The sequence below is a fragment of the Enhydra lutris genome, unplaced genomic scaffold (genome assembly GCF_002288905.1).
Source record: "Enhydra lutris kenyoni isolate GAN:26980312 unplaced genomic scaffold, ASM228890v2 scaffoldscaffold9, whole genome shotgun sequence".
NCBI lineage: Eukaryota > Metazoa > Chordata > Mammalia > Carnivora > Mustelidae > Enhydra > Enhydra lutris.
This window is the reverse complement of record NW_019154093.1, coordinates 15,734,599-15,754,426: the sequence shown is the minus strand read 5'-3', so window position 1 is coordinate 15,754,426 and position 19,828 is coordinate 15,734,599. Positions and strand designations below refer to the sequence as shown.

Here is a 19,828-nt window from a genome sequence, read left to right as displayed (position 1 = left end):
CTGCACCCAGGTTGCAATACCTATATAAAGCACCTTGCTACATGGAAGCCCTCAACTTCTTGCTTGGCCTTGTTCCTCTGCCAGGAGTCTTCCTCATTCTACTCTGGCTCCTGCACTCTGAATTGGGCTGCCCTCCTAATAGGACATTCACCTTATGTTTCTTAATGGGCTCTGACATCCTGCAGTGGTCTCCTTCCATACACACATTTCCCTATCCTTCATCCTGAATGGACACACTTCACATCCTGATTAGGCCCCAACACCCTGCTCTGTGCTTCTGCTACTAATAGATCTTACCCTTGTTTGGCCCCACCTAATGGCTTTGGACAGGATCTCTTCGGGAAGGAGGAGGAGAGTGGGCACTGCAAGAGAAAAGTCATTTTCTAAGTTTAATACAGTATGGTTACAGAACATAGACTGTTTTATTCTTTGGAACAGAGACTTTTAGCTAGTATAAAATCAGCTTTTTTTTATATATGCTGAAGGAATATATGTACTCTGGATGATCGATAGGTATTTATGTGTATGTATATGTATTCACCTTATAAATTGCAAATCTTTTCATAACCCTTTTTTTTTTTAAGATTTTATTTATTTATTTGACAGAGAGAGATCACAAGTACACAGAGAGGCAGATGGGGGTGGTGGTGGAGAAGCAGGCTCCCCGCCAAGCAGAGAACCCGATGCGGGACTCGATCCCAGGACCCTGGGATCATGACCTGAGCCAAAGCCAGAGGCTTTAATCTACTGAGCCACCCAGGCGCCCCTCTTTTACTTAACTTTTTATGTGCTTGTTCTGTTAATTACCCTTTTAAGTATTACAAGTATATAGAAAGTGTAGAGACCAGTGAACTTGTGGAGACTGGGGGGAGTGATGGTACCTGGAGAGAGCTCAGAAGCTATGCACACTTCTCTCACCTCACCCGATGTATCTCTTAAATCTGGCTGTTGATTGATATCCTTTATCATATTCTTTAATAAACTGGTAAATGTTTAAAAAAGTGTAGACAGCAAGTGAATAGCCATGTATTTATCACTTACCTTCAGAAGTAATGCATTACGGGGATGCCTGGATGGCTCAGTTGGTTAAACGTCTGCCTTTGGCTCAGGTCATGATTCCAAGGTCCTGGGATTGAGTAAGGCATTGGGCTCCTTGCTCAGTGGGGAGCCTGCTTCTTCCCCCTCCCTCTGCTGCTCCCTCTTCTTGTGCACGTATGCTCACTCTCTCTTATTCTCTCTGACAAATAAAATCTAAAAACCAAAATAAAAGAAAGAAGGCATTACAGATGCAATTGAAGCCACCCAATACCTCTTTTTTATTCCTTTCATTTCCCCACAGAGGTATTTACTGTCCAAATTGGGTATTTCTTATTCTTGTAAACTTGAGAAATATCCTCCAAACTAGACTTTACCAGTATAGACCAGGATTGCCTACAGATGCAAGCCTCTTCTTATATCAAAAAACTTTGTAGCTCATAGAAGAATGTTGGGAATTTGCCAGAGAAATATTTATGTCATCTCTTACAGCATATCTTAAGTCAGAGCCTAAGAGCTTAAGTCTCTCCATTGATAACTAGGTATCTGAAGAGGAAGGAATGCTATAACAGATGACTTGTTTTTAAAGATCTAGTTGTGGGACGCCTGGGTGGCTTAGTCGATGAAGCGTCTGCCTTTGGCCCAGGCCATGATCCCAAGGTCCTGGGATCAGGTACTGCATTGGGCTCCTTGCTCAGCAGGGTGCTGCCTTCTCTCTCTCCCTCTGCCTTCCACACCCCCTGCTTGTATCCTCACACTCCCTCTCTCTGTCAAAATGAATAAATAAATAAATATTAAAAAAAAAAAAAAAGATCCAGCTGTGGTGGTATTAGTCGATGACTACGGTAATAAGCAAGTTATATGGCTATGTGATTACTTAGAGTAAGTTATTCCCATATATGAGAGAAAATGTAGATCTAACACATTCATTAATTTGCATTTCTGAATTACCTTTGGCAGCTAATAACGGATGAGGTTATATAAAACAAACTCAGTTCAGGTGACTTGTCTAAAAACCATTAAAAATCCTTAAAATAATTATAGCTAATTATGTTGTCATTATAGATGGTGACACATTAAAATGATGTCTAAATTGGTCTTAAAATTTTGATTAGTAGTACCTTTTATTGACTGATAATTTGTATCCCATTTTAGCAATTCTATGTAACAGTGATTTTGCTTCTTGTGATACTGTGCTATTTTGCTTTTTTATTTATAGTGATAGATTCCTGTGGCCTTTTAAGTGATTGAATAATGATGGAAATGGATCCAAAATAATAAATGACTACTCTACTAAAGCAGTAGAAGACTCCTCGTATCTCCTTCCAGCTCAATTCAGTCTTCAGGAAGAGGCGGAGAAGAAGACCTCACTTTGGAACTGTTTACTCCTTGACTACTCCTTGACTTCTTTATTTCTACTTGTTTTAATTTTGCTGTGAATTTAAATAGTGAAAACCAAAGAAATAGAAGATACATTTGGGAGCTTTATATAACCCAAGAAATTTGCCTTGAAAGCTGCTATTCTTTGGAGGAAAACATACTAAGTTCCTGTCTAATTAAAAACAAACAAGATTTCCTATGTCCCTTAGATTTTGAAGAATAAAACAGATATAAATACATATCCGCACACTTTTTAGCAGCTCTGTAGGAATAATGAGATTTATAAATTAAGGGCTTTGTTATGTGGATGTTCTGCCACTGGAATTGACTGCTCAGAAGATCTTTTATTGCTCTTTAATGTTATATTTTTGATCTGTGGCTTTGATGGCATTATTTGCCCACACATGAGTTTACCTCTTTCCAGTTATGACCTTGTTATGAACAGTGTTTGCACTCAATGTGCAAATGTCCATGTATTATCTATTTAAGCAGCATCATAGTGCCATCACTCAAGGAAGTTGAATGAGGTGAACATAGACATAGCTCTTTCCCCTTCCCCCCATTTTTTAAATGTAACAAATACTTTTTATGTTCCCCTTCCCCTTCCCCTTCCCCCTTCCCCTTTTTGGAAACGTGTCAGGAACTAGATAGTTTAAGATGAGCAATTGAGGAGACTTGAAAGAGTGATACAGACAGAGCCTGGCTTCCTTGTGCTTTATCACAAGGCGTGCTGCTGGCCAGCCTATTTAAGCACCCTTTTAACAAGAGAACCTCGTAGGAAATCCAGCTGGCAGACTCAAGGAGTTCGGGAAACAGGACCACAGAGGTTACACTCTGGGGTAAATATTCTCCTATGTCTAACTTCAGAAGAAGACTATGTATGTGTATCTTGGAAAATAGCTACTGTTTTCTGGTGTATTTAATTTTGAGGAGCTTTAGTGGGGTAGTGGGAGACACCAGTGGATCTCCTGGGAAAACTGGTGCTAGTGGGTATTTGAGGGAATTAAAAGAATAAATCTTGAGGGATTGTATCTTCTCTAAGATCTTTTCTGCTTTTGCCACGAATTACCAGAGTACCAGAAGCATATTAATCTCTTCATAAATATCAGTAGTTTTAAGTAGATGTTTATTCTTAAGGGTCTTCTGTTAAAACTCAAGAATTCATTAGTCTTCATATAACCTTCCAGGTCTGTGTCATATTTTTCTGTTTATGTGTTTTTCATAGTCATTATTCATGGACTGTTGCTTTTGTTTAGAACTTCTTTGAGGTTATAGAGCCAGATAAGTAGTCTTAGAGAGGCTCAGAGACAGCAGGTCTTTGTGTAAAGAGGGAATCTTAGAGTAATCAGAGACTCTTTTGTACATTGGTATCAGGTCCCTGCAAGTATAACGATTTGAGTTTTCTCATTTTCAGATCCTGGCCATGAGGTTGGATGCCTCACCTTGCTGAAAAGAGACACTGGACCTAAATGGCGCAGCATGATTTTGTTCCTGCTTGGCTAAATTTCTCAACACCACAGTCAGCTAAGGTACTGTTCTTCATTCCTGTAGTAACCTTCCAAATACCAGTTCTTTTTATCCCCAACTTATTGATGGCCTCTGTTTTAAAGTCTAGGTGTTTTTGTGTATTCAGTCTTGCCTGAGGGTTTAAAGTATGTTTTCATAGACGTATTATATATGTTTTCATATGATATAAATAGACAGTTTAAGTTATTGTGGACCCCGCCATTGCCAGGTATCTCCTCATCCCCTTATTTCATTATATGCTAAGCTTTCCTCATGTGGCACACTTAAGATTTCCTGGATTTGAAGCACCGCCTAGGTGGCTTAGTTGGTTAAGTGTCTGCATTCATCTCAGGTCATGATCCTAGGGTCCTGGGATTGAGGCCTATGTAGCATTCCCTGCTCAGTGGGGAGTTTGCGTCTCCCTCTGCCTCTTCCTCCCCCCGCCCACCTTACTCATGCTTGTTCTCTCTCTCTCTCTCTCTGAAATAAATAAATAAAATCTTTATTTTAAAAAGGTTGCCTGGATTAACTGCACTACACTTTGGAACCAAAACATATCTGCTCATCTATTATTTAGGTAAAGAGGGTCAGAGGTAAACGCAAAATGGTTTTTTGGGGAAATGGACCTTTGGTGTAAATGCACATTTGTCTGTAGTAGTAGATGAGGAGGATGAAAAGGGAGAGACATTGACTACTTACATGGATCTCAGATTAAATCCTAGAAATTCTGTTTTAGGGGTGATAATCTACTTAATGATTTCAGGGGAAACTGTATGTTACATTAGGAATAAAGACAAGTAAAAACAGCCAGTTCATATAGAGTGAAGGTAGCCCAGAGTGGATTAGGTGTACTCAGAGTGCACAGAAGAACGGCCTCAATTATTGGGGCACCTGGATGGTTCAGTTGGTTAAGTGTCTGCCTTTGGCTTGGGTCCTGATCCCAGGGTTCTTGGATCAAGCCCCACATCTTGCTCCCTGCTTAGCGGGGAGCTGCTTCTCCCTCTCCCTCTTCTCCCCTGCTTGTGCTCTCTCTCTCTCAAATAAATAAAATCTTAAATAAAAAAAAAGAACAGCCTCAATTATTGGTAAAGAAAACTTTGGGAAGCTAATAAGCTTAAAAATGCTTCCCATGGAGCACCTGGGTGGCTCAGTGGGTTAAAGCCTCTGCTTTCGGCTCAGGACATGATCCTGGGGTCCTGGGATCAAGCCCCGCATCGGGCTTTCTGCTCAGCGGGGAGCCTGCTTCCTCCTCTCTCTCTGCCTGCCTCTCTGCCTGCTTGTGATCTCTCTCCCTCTGTCAAATAAATAAATAAAATCTTAAAAAAAAAAAAATGCTTCCCATTTTGCCAACTAATAGAGGAGGGACACATTGCTGTGTAATCTCAAAAAGGGGGGGGGCCTATCTTCCCTTATGTTTCAAAAAACTTATTTATTTTAGAGGAAGAACATAAGTGGGGGAGGGACAGAGTGAGAGGGGGAGAGAGAATCCCAAACAGACCCTACACTGAGCATGGAGCCAGACATAGGACTCCATCCCAGAACCTTGAGTTCCTGACCCAAGCTGAAATCAAGAGTTAGACACTTAACCGCCTAAGCCACCCAGGTGCCCTCCCCTGTTTTTTTGTTCGTTTGTTTTGTTTTTAAGAATTTATTTCATAGGGGCGCCTGGGTGGCTCAGTTGGTTAGGCAACTGCCTTCAGCTCAGGTCATGATTCTGGAGTCCTGGGATCAAGTCCCACATCGGGCTCCCTGCTCAGCAGGGAGTCTGCTTCTCCCACTGACCTCTCTCCTCTCGTGCTCTCTCTCATGCTCTTAAAAAAAAAAAAAAAAAAAAATTTTATTTCATAGAAAGAGAGTGCCCCCACTTCAGAGTGGGGGTTGGGGCAAAGGGAGAGGGAAAGAATCTCAAACACAGGCCTCTATCTCGTGACTCTGAGATCACCACCCAAGCCAAAATTAGGAGTCAGACTCCCAACTGACTGAGACCCTTGCCCTTTCCTTGTTTTTAAATGGGAATTTTGGGGCAGATGTTCCTGATCTATTTAGACCCACAACATTTTGCTCTAAACTTCATTTTGAGTCGTCCTTTGGAGATTCCCAAGATCTCTTAATTGACATAATCTGACCCAAAGCTTGGGGGATGGTGGGCCTGAGGGATTAGTTGTGGGACCCAGGAAAGCATTATTATTTACAAAGAATAATCTAGCACAGTAAAGTAGAGTAAAAAGAATTGGGAAATGAGATTTCACTATTTCTAGTAAAGCTGCATTGAACAAAGTTCTGCAGTGTTGGGATAAGGATAGACAGAAAGCAATGGAATAGAATAGAGAATTCAAAAATGCTTCTGTACATATAGTTCTGTACATAGATTTTTTTACTAAAGTGCCAAGGTAATTTAATGTGGAAGTGATATTCTTTTTTAGCAAATGGTTCTAGAACTAGAGATAGATAGATATGAAGTGAGAACCTTGACTTCAACCTTTACTTCATACCACACACAAATAAACCTGAAGCGGATCATAACCTAAATTAAAGAGCTAAAAACTATAAAACTAAGAAAATAGATGCAAAGATGTCTGTGCCTCAACCTGTAGTTTTCCTCTGCGCCTTTGTCAGTTATATCCGTATTTTTCATACCTTTTAAGACTTTCGGTCTCTCTCTTGAAATTAAAGAATGCTCTAAAAATAATAATTTTTAAAAATTTAGTAAAAAGAATGTTCTAGAATAAAATTATTTGGAACAGGGAGGTAAATGAAAGTTCATCTAAAACTGCTTCCTTTTCAATGTATAACCTTAAAGACTCATTTTCCCTGACCTCTTTCCTCATGTTTAAATGAGTAAAATGAAGCTGATGCCAAATTATAATACTGTTATGAATATTAAGTAGTTTTTAGAAGTAAGTGGTTTTTTTTTTTTTTTAAGATTTTATTTATTTATTGGATAGAGTGAGAGAGAGCACAAGTAGGCAGAGCAACAGTCATGGGGAGGGGGAAGCAGGCTCCCTGCTGAGCAGAGAGCCCAATGCGCAGCTCCATCCCAGGACCCCAAGATCATGACCTGAGCCGAAGGCAGAGGCTTAACCCACTGAACCACCCAGGCGCCCCATAGAAATAAGTGTTTTATAAAACTGTAAAAACCATGTCGTTGTTACTCGGGAAAGTGCTGTGGTATTTAAACCATTTCTCTCTTCAATTGCAGAATAATAAAGTTGTTTAGAATTTTTTTTAAACTTTTTTTTTTTTTTTTAAGATTTTTTTTATTTGTCAGAGAGAGAGAGAGAGAGGAGCGGACCAAGGCAAAAAAGGGGCAGGCAGAGGCAGAGGGAGAAGCAGGCTCCCCACAGAACAAGGAGCCCGATGTGGGACTCGATCCCAGGACGCTGGATCATGACCTGAGCCGAAGGCAGCTGCTCAACCAACTGAGCCACCCAGACGTCCCTAGAATTTTTTTTAACCAAGCATGTTGCTTTTCCTTTCCTGTTACAAGGTTAACCTAATACCTTATGTGTAAAATTTGAGAGCTTATTTTAATGGATATTGACAGAGCTTTTTTTTTTTTTTTTTTTTACCCTCTCTGTTGCAAATAATTGAAGAAATTGTTATCTTCTTAATCTGTTTGCTTCTCTATATTTGATCATCTTAGTCACCTACAGCCACCTTCGAAAAACACGGAGAGCACCTACCCCGAGGAGACCGTAGGTTTGGAGTAAGCCGTCGTCGACATAATTCCTCTGATGGCTTTTTTAACAATGGACCTCTACGAACTGCAGGAGGTGAGCCATGCCCAGCTTCCATGACTATATTTAAGCTACTCAGTTAGGACAAGCCCACATAGAGGGTACACGTCCATGACCTTGATAGGCTGTTTTTTAAACACGTTTCCCAGTTAGATCTTCAGTTGTTGTTATTCAGTTACATTGGCTTTCTAACGTTCTTGTGTTCTCGTGTGTCATTTATTCAATTGAAGATCTCATATAGAAATTACATTAAAAGGAAAAGATAATTTTGTGGACTTAATCTTTTATTTTAAAAAAAAAGGTCCCCTGATGGGCTTTTGGAAGTACTGCAAATCAAATCAGGAAGCAAAAACCTAATGTGTTACTTGTCCTTACTATTCTAGATTCCTGGCACCAACCCTCCCTGTTTCGCCACGACTCTGTGGACTCTGGTGTCTCTAAGGGAGCATATGCTGGAATCACAGGGAACCTATCTGGTTGGCATGGCTCTTCCCGAGTTCATGATGGCATGAGCCAGCGTAGTGGGGGTGGCACAGGGAACCATCGCCACTGGAATGGCAGCTTCCATTCCCGGAAAGGCTGTGCCTTTCAAGAAAAGCCACCTACAGAGATTAGGGAAGAAAAGAAAGAAGACAAGGTGGAAAAATTACAATTTGAAGAGGAAGACTTTGTAAGTATCAAGGTTTAAATGTGTGGTTAAAACCTAAACAAATAATGCCATAAATAGAAGACCCTGTTAATAATGAGAAAGTTGAAGAAATTACTAAAAAGGAAGTCCCTAAGTTTAGATTTTTACTGCTTTTAGAGGGGAAGAAGTTAATTAGTATAAAGGTGATGACCAAAGTTCTTAAGTAACTTTCAGCAAATCTCCATGTTTTTCATCTTTATGCTTTTGAAACTTCAAAAAATTCATTTCCTTTAAGTTTTATAAAGTTCAGCATTCAAAATTCAATGTTCAGGTTATGTAAAAATGTGGTCTTCATGTTGACTTGTCTTTCTCTAACTACCATAAGAGGTTTTTTACTCTTGACCTTTTCATCTTACATAAAATAGTTGTGATGTTACAAATATGCAGTTGGGAGTGCCGATGTATACAGTAAAACTTTGCCATTGTGTATTGAATTATATGACTTTTGGCTTCTCAAAGTAGAGTTTTTAGTGTACCTTAAAAAAAGTTTTCTGTATTTTATTATTATTATTTTTTAAGATTTTATTTATTTATTTGACAGAAAAAGTGAGAGAGGGAACAGAAGCGGGGGACTGGGAGAGGGGGAATCAGGCTTTCCACTGAGCAGGGACCCCGATGTGGGGCCCATTCCCAGGACCCTGAGATCATGACCTAAGCCAAAGGCCGGAGGCTTAACCTACTGAGCTACCCAGGAGCCCCTATAGTTATTTTTTAAAGTGGCACATTAAATTAGCCAATCACTTCTGGGATGGCCATTTTAATATATTAATGAATCCAACTGAATAACAGTCAAATTTAGGCATCAGCTCCTCTTCTCCAAAGTCTAGTAAATGTTCTGGAATCCTTTAAATGTTTGTTTTTGGTTTTGTTTTTAAAGATTTTATTTATTTATTTGCCAGAGACAGAGAGAGAGGGAACACAAGCAGGGGGAGTGGGAGAGGGAGAAGCAGGGCTCAATCCAAGGAACCTGGGATCATGACCTGAGCCGAAGGCAGACACTCAACTACTGAGCCACCCAGGCTCCCCTAAATGTTATTATTTTTTGTTTGTTTGTTTTTAAAGATTTTATTTATTTATTTGACAGAGATCACAAGTAGACGGAGAGGCAGGCAGAGAGAGAGAGAGAGAGAGGGAAGCAGGCACCCTGCCGAGCAGAGAGCCCGATGTGGGACTCGATCCCAGGACCCTGAGATCATGACCTGAGCCGAAGGCAGTGGCTTAATCCACTGAGCCACCCAGGTGCCCCTAAATGTTATTTTTTAATGTGAATACCTAACCTCCAGGCACCTATCCTTCACAACTTTATTTGTGGAAATGTTTATATTGCCCTAACATAATGAATATTGTCCAGAATGTTCCAAATACCAGTGGTCCAAAACTTACTATGATACTAAATTATAACTCATTATTCAGTAAACTTAGCACATTTAAGGAAGACCAGTGGGAATAGTTAATAAAATCTCTATTGCTCATCATGCTTGGGAACTTGGTTAAAATCCTCCCATCAAACCAGCAACAACAAAATGTTTAATTATATTCCTAGGAGTTTCTTTTTGTATTTTATTCCACCTAGTAAATTAACCCACTGTAATGGTAATTTATATATGATACGAATATTTATCTAAAAGTATATATTTTACGTTGTGGCGAGAGCCAGCTGAGCATAAAGTTTATTTGGGTCTATTAGTTTTGGTTTCTTACATTTTGGTAGAAAATGTTTGTTTGCAATGATTGTTGCAAACAAGAAGTAGTGTGGGGTAAAGTGAAAGTTGCTTTTTTTTTTTTTTTAAGAGTCCCTTTTGAATAGGTTCTATACTACTGATTGGCAGAATTTGTTGTGTTGTGTTTTGTTTTTTTAAAGGTTTTATTTGTTTATTTGACAGAGATCACAAGTAGGCAGAGAGGCGGGGTGGGGGGGCAGGCTCCCTGCGGAGCGGAGAGCCTGATGTGGGGCTTGATCCCAGGACCCTGAGATCATGACCTGAGCTGAAGGCAGAGGCTTTAACCCACTGAGCCACCCAGGCACCTTTGATTGGCAGAATTTGATAAGAAGGCCCATTATCAATTCTGTGGCATTCCCAGTGGGAAATAAATCGACAACAGAAAAAAAAAAATGTGAAAGTAGCACTATCTATGCCTGTTGAGTGATTTAAGTGGAAGTTTGCTGTCAGTCAAACCTGAGCCAGGTCAGTAAGGGCAAATTAATACGGCATTTATGTTTTAAAATATTTTTTTTTTAAGATTTTATTTATTTATTTGACAGATCACAAGTAGGCAGAGAGGCAGAGAGAGAGGGAAGCCAACTCCCTGCTGAGCAGAGAGCCCCATGTGGGACTTGATCCCAGGACCCTGAGATCATGACCTGAGCCGAAGACAGCTGCTTAACCCACTGAGCCACCCAGGCGCCTCTTTAAAATATCTTAAGTGTACATAAAGATATGTACATAAAAGGAGGAACGTATATATAAAAGGAGAAACATAAAAATGTACATAAAGGAGAAAAGTGGTCAAGTATGCACATCATCAGATTAAAGCTTCCCTAATCCTACTATCCTCACTACCCTCTCCCCCCCCCACCCCACCCCCGCCCGCTCCAGAGATGATCACCACCTTGACTTCTGTGCTTTATCATGTTTTTGGTAAACTTTCACTACATGTATGTATCCATAAACACTCTACACTAATAGCATTTTCCTTCATTTTTATGTTTATATGGATAATATCGTAGTTCTCTTTTATTTGCTTAAAATTGTTTTGAGATTTATCTGTATTTGATACGTATAACCCTAGACCGGTGGTTCTCAACCAGAAGCAAATTTGCTCCCATTGCCCATCCACACACACCCCCAACCAAAGGCACATTTGGAAATATCTAGAGAAATTCTGGTTGTCACAACTGGAGATAGTGCTATGGACATCTAGTATGTAGAGATCAGGGCTGTTGCTAAACATTGTACAATGAATGCACAGGACAGCCCCATAACAAAGAATTGCCTAGCCCCAAATGGCAGTATTACCATGATTGAGAAACCTTGCTTTAATTTTTCACTATTACATAATATACTGTTGTGTGACTATACTGGATTTATTTATCCATTTCCCTGTTTGCAAACATTTAGGTTGTAAACAATTGTGGTTTGGAGGACAAATTTAAAGGATTGGAACTGAGGTAACTAGAGAAGGAAGAGTAAAAAATTTCAATTTCAATTTAAAGCAAATTGATGAATAATAAGTAATTAATTTTAAAAGGAAAAACAGGAGCATAATTGGAGGGAGAAGATAACAAATTCTTTTTATCAAAAAGATGGGTAAGATCTGGAGATGTGCACATGGAAAAAAAGATGATACATGAGGTTGGTGGATGGGTAAGAATGGAGAGTGATATATTCAGAGAGGGGCCTAGAACCTATGGAAATAGCTGTAAGGAGGCTGGGAAGTAAATGGTTGAAGAAGAAAGGGGTATGTTAAGAAAGAGTAGTTAACCAAAGAATAGTAAAATCAAGGTATTTTGGGGACAAATTTTTTATATATATTTTTATATATTCTATATATATTTTATAAATTTTCTATATATTTTTCTATACTGTACAATGTATAATTAGAAAAGTTATTTTTTGTTTTAAAATGGTATTAGTTTGATGTAATAAACAGTCTTACAGTTACCTTGGACAAGTAAAATAACCCTGATTTTCTCAGGTGGCTCAGCCATTAATTGTCTGCCTTTGGCTCAAGTCATGATCCCAGGGTCCTGGGATCAAGCCCCCACATTGGGCTCCCTGCTCAACAGGAAGCCTCCTTCTCCCCCTCCCACTCCCCCTGCTTGTGTTCCCTCTCTCTCTCTCTCTCGGCCAAATAATAAAATCTTAAAAACTAATTTTCTCTGCATTGTTACATAGATAGTAATGTCTCCCTTGCAACATTAAAAAGTAAAGATAACCTATGTTGAAATTAACTGGGAGCATCTAGCTGTCTCAGTTGGTAGAGCATGTGACTCTTGATCTCAGGGTTATGAGTTTGAGCCCCACATTGGGTATAGAGTTTACTTTTCAAAAATTTTGTTGTATTTTTATGTGCCAGCAATAAGCAATTGGGAAATGAAGTTTTATAAAATGCTTTTTGTAAAGCCAAAAAATAAAAACTTTTAAAATTGCTTAGGAATAAAATGTTTAGTAATAAATTTAACGAAAGATGTGAAAGATCTCTATACTAAGCCAGAAAATATTGCCAAGAGAAATTAAAGATCTAAATGAAAGAGATACCGTTGTGAATGGGAGGCTTTGAATTAGAAGACTGAGCGTGGTTAGGACAGCAGTTCTACAGATTCTGCATAACACCAACCAGCGTGTATTCTTACAGAAATGGACTAAGTTATGCTAAAATTTTTACTGATGTATCACTTCTTTTTTTTTTTTAAGATTTTTATTTATTTATTTGACAGAGATCACAAGTAGGCAGAAAGGAAGGCAGAGAGAGAGAGAGGAGGGAGCAGGCTCCCTGAGGAGCAGAGAGCCCGATGCGGGGCTTGATCCCAGGATCAAGCTCAATCCCTGGGATCATGACTGGAGCTGAAGGCAGAGACTTTAACCCACTGAGCCACCCAGGTACCCCTAAAATTTTTATTGAAATAAAATTTTTTATTGAAAGACCCTAGAATACCCAAAGTGATCTTGAGAAAGAATGGAATTGGAGGACTTACTCTAACTTGAAGACTTAGTACAAAATTATAATGATCAAGATGTTACATTATTATAAGGATAGACTAATAGTGGAGCAGAATAAAGAGCTCAGAAATAAACCTACATTTATATAGTCATTTGATTTTCAACAGATACTAAAACAGACCAATAGAGAAAGAAATGTGTTTAACAAATGGTACTAGAATAACTGTGTGTATATAGAGAGAGGATAGATAGATAGATAGATAGATATCCCCTACCTCATAGCATACCAAAAAAAAAAAAAGGCGAGAGGAATTATAGACCCAAATGTAAGGCCTAAAACTATAAAGCTTCTAGAAGAAAATTTGGGGGAATTTCTTTATGCCTTAGAGGGTAGGAGAAGATTTCTTTGGACAAAGAGAGCAATAACCTTACAGGAAAACATTGATAAATTGGATTTCATCAAAATTTAGAACATCTGCTTATCTCACAGACTCAAAGAAAATACAGAAAATAATTATAAAGCATATCTGTGAAAAGGGACTTGTATCCGTAATATAAATAACTCTTATAACTCAATAATAAAAAGACAACTCAATATAGATTTTTCTTTCTCTCTTCGAGAGAGTGAGCAAGTGGGGGCCTGCAGAGGGAGTGTGAGAGAGAATCTTGGGCAGACTTCAGACCAGTGATGAGCTGATGCAACTCGGGGCTCGATCTCACAACCCTGAGATCAGGACCTGAGCTGAAATCAAGAGTCAGACACTTAACCAACTGCGCCACCCAGGCACTCGTCTTTCTTTTTTTCTTTTCTTTATTTTTTCCAAGTTTATTTATTTAGGGGTGCCTGGGTGGCCCAGTCGCTTGAGCATGGGACTCTTGGTTACAGCTTGGGTTGTGACCTTAGGGTTTTGAGATGAGGAGTCTGCTTTGAACTGTCTCTCCCTCTCCCTCTGGGCCCTACCTCTCTAACCCCATCGTAGGTCTCCTGCACACAAGCTTTTCTCTTTAAAAAAAAAAAATCTTAATTTCTACACCCGATGTGGGGCTCAAACAACCCCTCAGATCAAGTTGCATGCTCTTCCAGCTGAGCCGACCAAGTACCCCGACAATTCAATATTTTTAAAAAATGAGCAAGATTTGAACAGATTCTTCACAATGGAAGATACACAAATGGCCAGTAGTCACATGAACAAAATGATGAGTGTCATTAGTCACAAGGGAAATGTGGAAATTCAGATTATGAGATACCGTTACCCATTCACCACAATGGCTAAAATGTATAAGTCTGAAAACATTAAATTTGGTGACATTTTCAAGCGTTTGGAACTCTCATACATGGTAGGAGCATGAAGTAGAAACCATTTTGGGAAAGGATGTGGCAGATTTTTGTAAAACTAAACATAAGCCCTATCCTGTGACCCAGCACTTCTAAATATTTACTCAAGAGAAACAAAGGTATATGGGCATTTATTATAATTTTATTCATAAAAGCCCCAAACTGAAAACAGTTTAAATGTTTTTGACACAAAAATAGAAAACTTGTGGGGCGCCTGGGTGGCTTAGTGGGTTAAGCCTCTGCCTTCAGCTCAGGTCATAATCCCAGGGTCCTGGGATCAAGCCTTGCTTCAGGCTCTCTGCTCAGCGGGGAGCCTGCTTCCCCCTCTCTCTCTGCCTGCTTGTGATCTCTCTCTCTCTCTCTCTCTCTGTCAAATATATAAATAAAATCTTAAAAAAAAAATAGAAAACTTGTGGTATAATCATGAAATGGACTACATGTATTCATTAATAAGGAGTGACTAATAAAACAACATAATGAGTTGCAGAATGGTACATACTACCTGATTTTGTTTATGTGCTGTCCTAGAATAAGCTAATCTATGGTGGAAAAGAAAGTCACAGCAGTGGTTGCCTGTGTGGAGTGGGAATTGTCTGGGAAAGGGCATGAGGGAACTTCACTGTTGCAGTAGGTAATTTTGTTTTTAGAGAGGTTGAGGAGTTATAAACATTTTTCAAACCTCATGGAATTGTTTACTTAGTATATGTGTGTACCATTGTATGTAAATTTTATTTAAAAACAGATTATCATCACCAAGCATGGTAGAAATAGATAAAATAAACCTCCTGATGTGATGCACTGAGGATGCAACCTCACCTCTTTAGATCCTTCCAGGAATCCATAGCCTGAATCTAGCCATGAGGAAATATCACACAAACTCAAGTTGGAGTTCTACTATAAAGAATTACAAAAGATTCTTCAAAAGAACTAGCCTCTACTTTTTGAAAATGTTGTCATGGGGGTGCCTGGATGGCAAAGATGGTTAAGCGTCTGCCTTTGATTCAGGTCATGATCTCCAGGTCCTGGAATTGAGCACTGCATTGGGCTCCGAGCTTGGTAGAAAGTCTGCTTCTGCCTCTCCTTCTGCTTGTGTTCTCTCTCAAATAAATAAAATCTTTTAAAAAATAAAAATAAAAATTTTATCATGAAAGAAAAAATACCAGATTAAAGAAAACTAAAGAGATAAGACAACTGAAGGAATCCTGTGAGGAGGACCTTGCAGGCTCAGTTGGTGGGACTCTTGACCTCAAGATCATGAGTTCAAGCCCTGTGTTGGGCATGGAATCTACTCCAGAAAAAAAAAAAAAGGCAGCATACGATCCTTTGGACACTGGATGAAGAGAAAACAGTGTACATTTTTAAAATTCTGTTTTGCTATAAAACTAACCAGTGTTACAGTTTGAATAAGTGTGACAGATTAGATAGTATTTGTTGATCTTAGTTGTCCAATTTTTACAATTACACTGTGATTGTGTTAATGTGTTTTTAAAGAAATACGTATTTAAGGATGAATGGTTTAGGTTGCAAATGGTTCCAGAAAAAATATATTTAGAGAGAATGTTGGAATAAGTGGTGTAAAATGTTGACATGAGAATCTAGACATCTGTGCAGGATGTACAAAAGTGGGGGGTTTTTTGTTTTTGTTTTTGTTTTTTTGTTTTTTTAAGATTTTATTTATTTATTTGACAGAACATGAGAGGGCACAAGCAGGGGGAGGGACAGAAGGAGAGGGAGAAGCAGGCTCCCCTCTAAGCAAGGTGCCAGATGCAGGACTTGATCCCAGGACCCTGGGATCATGACCTGAGCCAAAGGTAAGATGTTTAACTGACTGAGCCACCCAGGCACCCCAGAGTGAAATTATTTCTGGGGCACCTGGGTGGCTCAGAAGGGTCTGGCGGGATCAATGAAGAGAGAAACCACACAGTAATTTGAACAGGGAAAGTACAGGATTGGGGTAATGAGCGGTTGGCTAGTAATAAAGAGAACACTAAAGAATATGAAGTAGCCAATATAAGGGACAGCTAATAACCCTAGGGCTAAGCTAGAGTGCCCAAGGGAGAGTCTCCCTCTTCCCCCATCACCACCAGACCTTGTTAAAAAGGGCTTAGTTGGTGCTTACTGAGTGACAGAACAGTCGCTCGGGTGCTTTCAGGGAACATGCTGAAATCTGCCCTCTTGAGTACCCGGTAGAGTTGTTCAGGTATCACTCTGCTACAGAACCACTCAAGTCAGAGCTCACGTGGACTTTAGAACCTGGCTTAGCAGGAGCTGGGTGCCGCAGGAGCCTGCTGAGGAAGCACACTGGAACAAGAAGCAGAAATCTTTCTTGCTCTCTACTGACAAAAAAGTTAACTTTCCACCTGGCAAGGGAAAAAATGTTAAGTGCCCAGACACGTTTATACTGAGCAGGCAAAAAGGATGACTTTGGAACTAAGAAGCAATAAGTTGGTAAATGGCACTGAGTACTATCATTGTTTATATTAACCAGCCAGTGTATTCCCCTTCTAGAATGTAGCCCCTCGCTGAACACAAAGCAGTTGGAAATAGGATCCATATTGAGCTGTGGAGGTGGAAACAGTAGAGACAAAGGAAAGTGAAGGTTGAGATAAAAGGGAGGGAGGAATGTAGCCAGGGCATGAAAGAAACTAAGCCACCATATTTTTTAACACTTTATGAAAACAACACAACAGAGAGCTCTAAAGCTTGATGTCAGAAAAGCTGTCTTGACCCACATTTACAAAAACTAATCATATGAGTGAACATAAAGGATCAAGAGAATAAGGAGCAGAGTAACATCCCTACAGTGCAGAGTACACCTGTACAACATGTCCACAAAACAGATAAGAACCTTTTAAAATTTACTCTTACTACAGTGTTACTATACTGTTTTAAAATTTAAATGATACTAAGAAAATGGCATAAGAACAACCTAAACCAGAAAAAAGTGCTAGAAATCAGGAAAGAAGTAATGAAAAATTTGATGGGGTGCCTGGGTGGCTCAGTTGGTTAAGCATCTGCCTTCAGCTCAGGTTATGATCCTGGAGTCCCACATTGGGCTCCCTGCTCTGCTGGGAGTCTGCTTCTCCCTCCGACCTTTACTCTCTCAAATAAATAATAATAAGTAAAATCTTTCTTTAAAAAAGTAATGAAAATTTTGAGGAAAAGGGAGACTAAACAAGGAACACAAGAGAATAATCTGTTTTTCAAGAATTACAAGACGAAAACAAGAATTACAAGAGGACAAAGTTTTTTAAAGATTTTATTTATTAGGGAGAGAATAAGGGGGATTTGGGGAGAACGGAGGGAGAGGGACAACAGACTCTGCTGAGCGCAGAGCCCAGTGTGGGGCTCAGTCCCATGACCCTGAGGTATGACCTGAGCCAAAATCAAGAGTCGGGCATTTGACCAATTGAGCTACCCCGCCACCCCAGAAGAGGAAATTTTTTAGTGAGGGAGGCACAGCCAGTTAAGTGATCGACTTTGTTTCAGCTCAGTTCATGGTCTCAGAGTCCTGGGATTAAGCCCCAAGTGAGGCTCTACACTCAGCAGGGAATCTGTTTGGGATTCTGTCTCCCTCCCCTCCTACCCTTCTTCACCCTGTGCATGTGTGTGTTCTCTTTCTTTCTCTCTTTCTCAAATTTTTTTTTTTTTTTTTAATTAGAATTGAGGGGCTCATGGAGGGCTCATGACTCGGGTCTCAGGGTCGTGAGTTCAAGCCCCACATTAAGGATAGAGTTTACTTAATTTTTTAATGCTTCATTATTTTTAAAAATAGTAAAAGAATGAGAAATGATACGGATTTGGTCAAAAATCATTTATATATGTGTATGTATATATACACATGTGTGTGTGTGTGTGTGTATAAAGATCCTGTACACACACATACCCAGAAAAAAAAAAAGAACTGCTTAAAGGCTAAAAATTATAATTCAAGAATAATTTCTTGAAATACAGTAAAATTTGAGCTGTGAATTGAAAGGACAGCCGGAACAGCCAGCACCTAAGTAGGCTTATAAAATGCTAGATTCAAGTGAAAAAGAAAAATACCCCTTGAACATCAAGTCCCAGTGACTTAGAAAGAAAAATCAGACTTTGACAAAGTTTTATAATAAAAGTCAGTGGGGAGCCTGGGTGGCTCAGTGGGTTAAGTCCCTGCTTTCTCCTCAGGTCATGGTCTCAGGGTCCTGGGATCAAACCCTGCATCGGGCTCTCTGCTCAGCCTGGAGCCTGCTTCCCCCTCTCTCTCTGCCTGCCTCTCTACCTACTTGTCATCTCTCTCTGTCAAATAAATAAATAAAATCTTTAAAAAAAAAAAAAAAAAAGTAGAATAACAATTACCAGAGTCAAAATGTTAGCCAATAGTTTTATACTTTACCACCCTGCCTTGCCAAAATAAACGAGTATAGAGGGGTTCTGTAGTCTCTCCAACCAGCTTCCAATTTATAGGAAATCTAGAGGTATAACATTTATTTAAGTAACCTGTAGGTTAAGAGAAGTGAGAGATGTTTTTTTGGAAACCAAACTATCATTTTGAGGGACATACACTTGGGTGGTAAAACCAAAGAGGTGATCACCATAAGTTAGGATAATGGTTATTTTTAGAGGGGGAGAGGTTTGTTGTTTGAGTTTTTGTGGGGCTTTTTTTTTGTTGTTGTTGTTGTTAGTTTTTTTTTTAATGAATCTTATAAAATGTTTCTGGTTTGGCTGGTAATGTTCTGTTGATTAAACAGTGAATTCAGTGGTGATTACAAGAACTTTCTGCCCATTTGTTTTATGCAGTTTTTTGTATCTGTATATTTTACTATTTTTAAAAATCAGTGGAAAGAAGTAAAAGATACATATAAACAGGGGCAGTATCTCTGAAAACCCTGAGTAGAATGTGACTAAGAACACAAACCTATTAAAATGGGAAAATACAGCTTTTATCCATGGTGATTCCCTCTACCTGTACTTTTCCATCCAGAGGAGTGTAATTATCTGTCCTTCATATTTTGTCATTAATTTTTTCCATTTATATGGTGAGTTGGTTCTTCAGTATGTTTCTGTGCTTGTTCTTTGCTTGTGGTTCTCTCCTTGATGGATTGAAAATACATACCTGCTGGGGCCCCATCCCTAGATATGTTGATTCAGAAGCTCAGTGGAATCTGGGCATCTTTCTGTTGTTTAATGTTCTTCGGGTAATTTTGCCAAAAAGCCATTTTCCTACTCTATTAGCATATTGTAAAGTTTAGGCTTGGATACCAGTGTCCTACTCATACCTCCTGTACGTTAGTTGTTAGTTAGTTGTAGTTAGTTGTTAAATGTTACTGCTCTTAACACTTTTCCATCCTTCCCTTCATCTCTTTCTCTGTTACCTTCATTATTCTCCTGAACTGTGGAATTGGTCTCCTCTAATGATCTCATAGTTGTTGCTTAAGCCTCCAAATACATCCTTCAAGCTGCTACCAGACTGTTGTAAACTTAGTGATTATGGATATGTTTACTG

General features: G+C 39.3%; 1 protein-coding gene across 2 annotated transcripts in view; it reads left to right on the top strand.

The window, feature by feature from the left end:
• Positions 1-19,828, top strand: part of LOC111142965 (GC-rich promoter binding protein 1 like 1) — a 61,149-nt gene that overhangs the window by 25,057 nt on the left and 16,264 nt on the right. For both annotated transcript variants that reach the window (XM_022496321.1, XM_022496320.1), the window contains exons 2-5: positions 2,255-3,254; positions 3,830-3,944; positions 7,565-7,694; positions 8,042-8,328. In XM_022496321.1, the coding sequence (XP_022352029.1) occupies positions 3,885-3,944; positions 7,565-7,694; positions 8,042-8,328 (477 nt within the window). In that variant the 5' untranslated portion in view covers positions 2,255-3,254; positions 3,830-3,884. The remainder of the gene's footprint in view (positions 1-2,254; positions 3,255-3,829; positions 3,945-7,564; positions 7,695-8,041; positions 8,329-19,828) is intronic.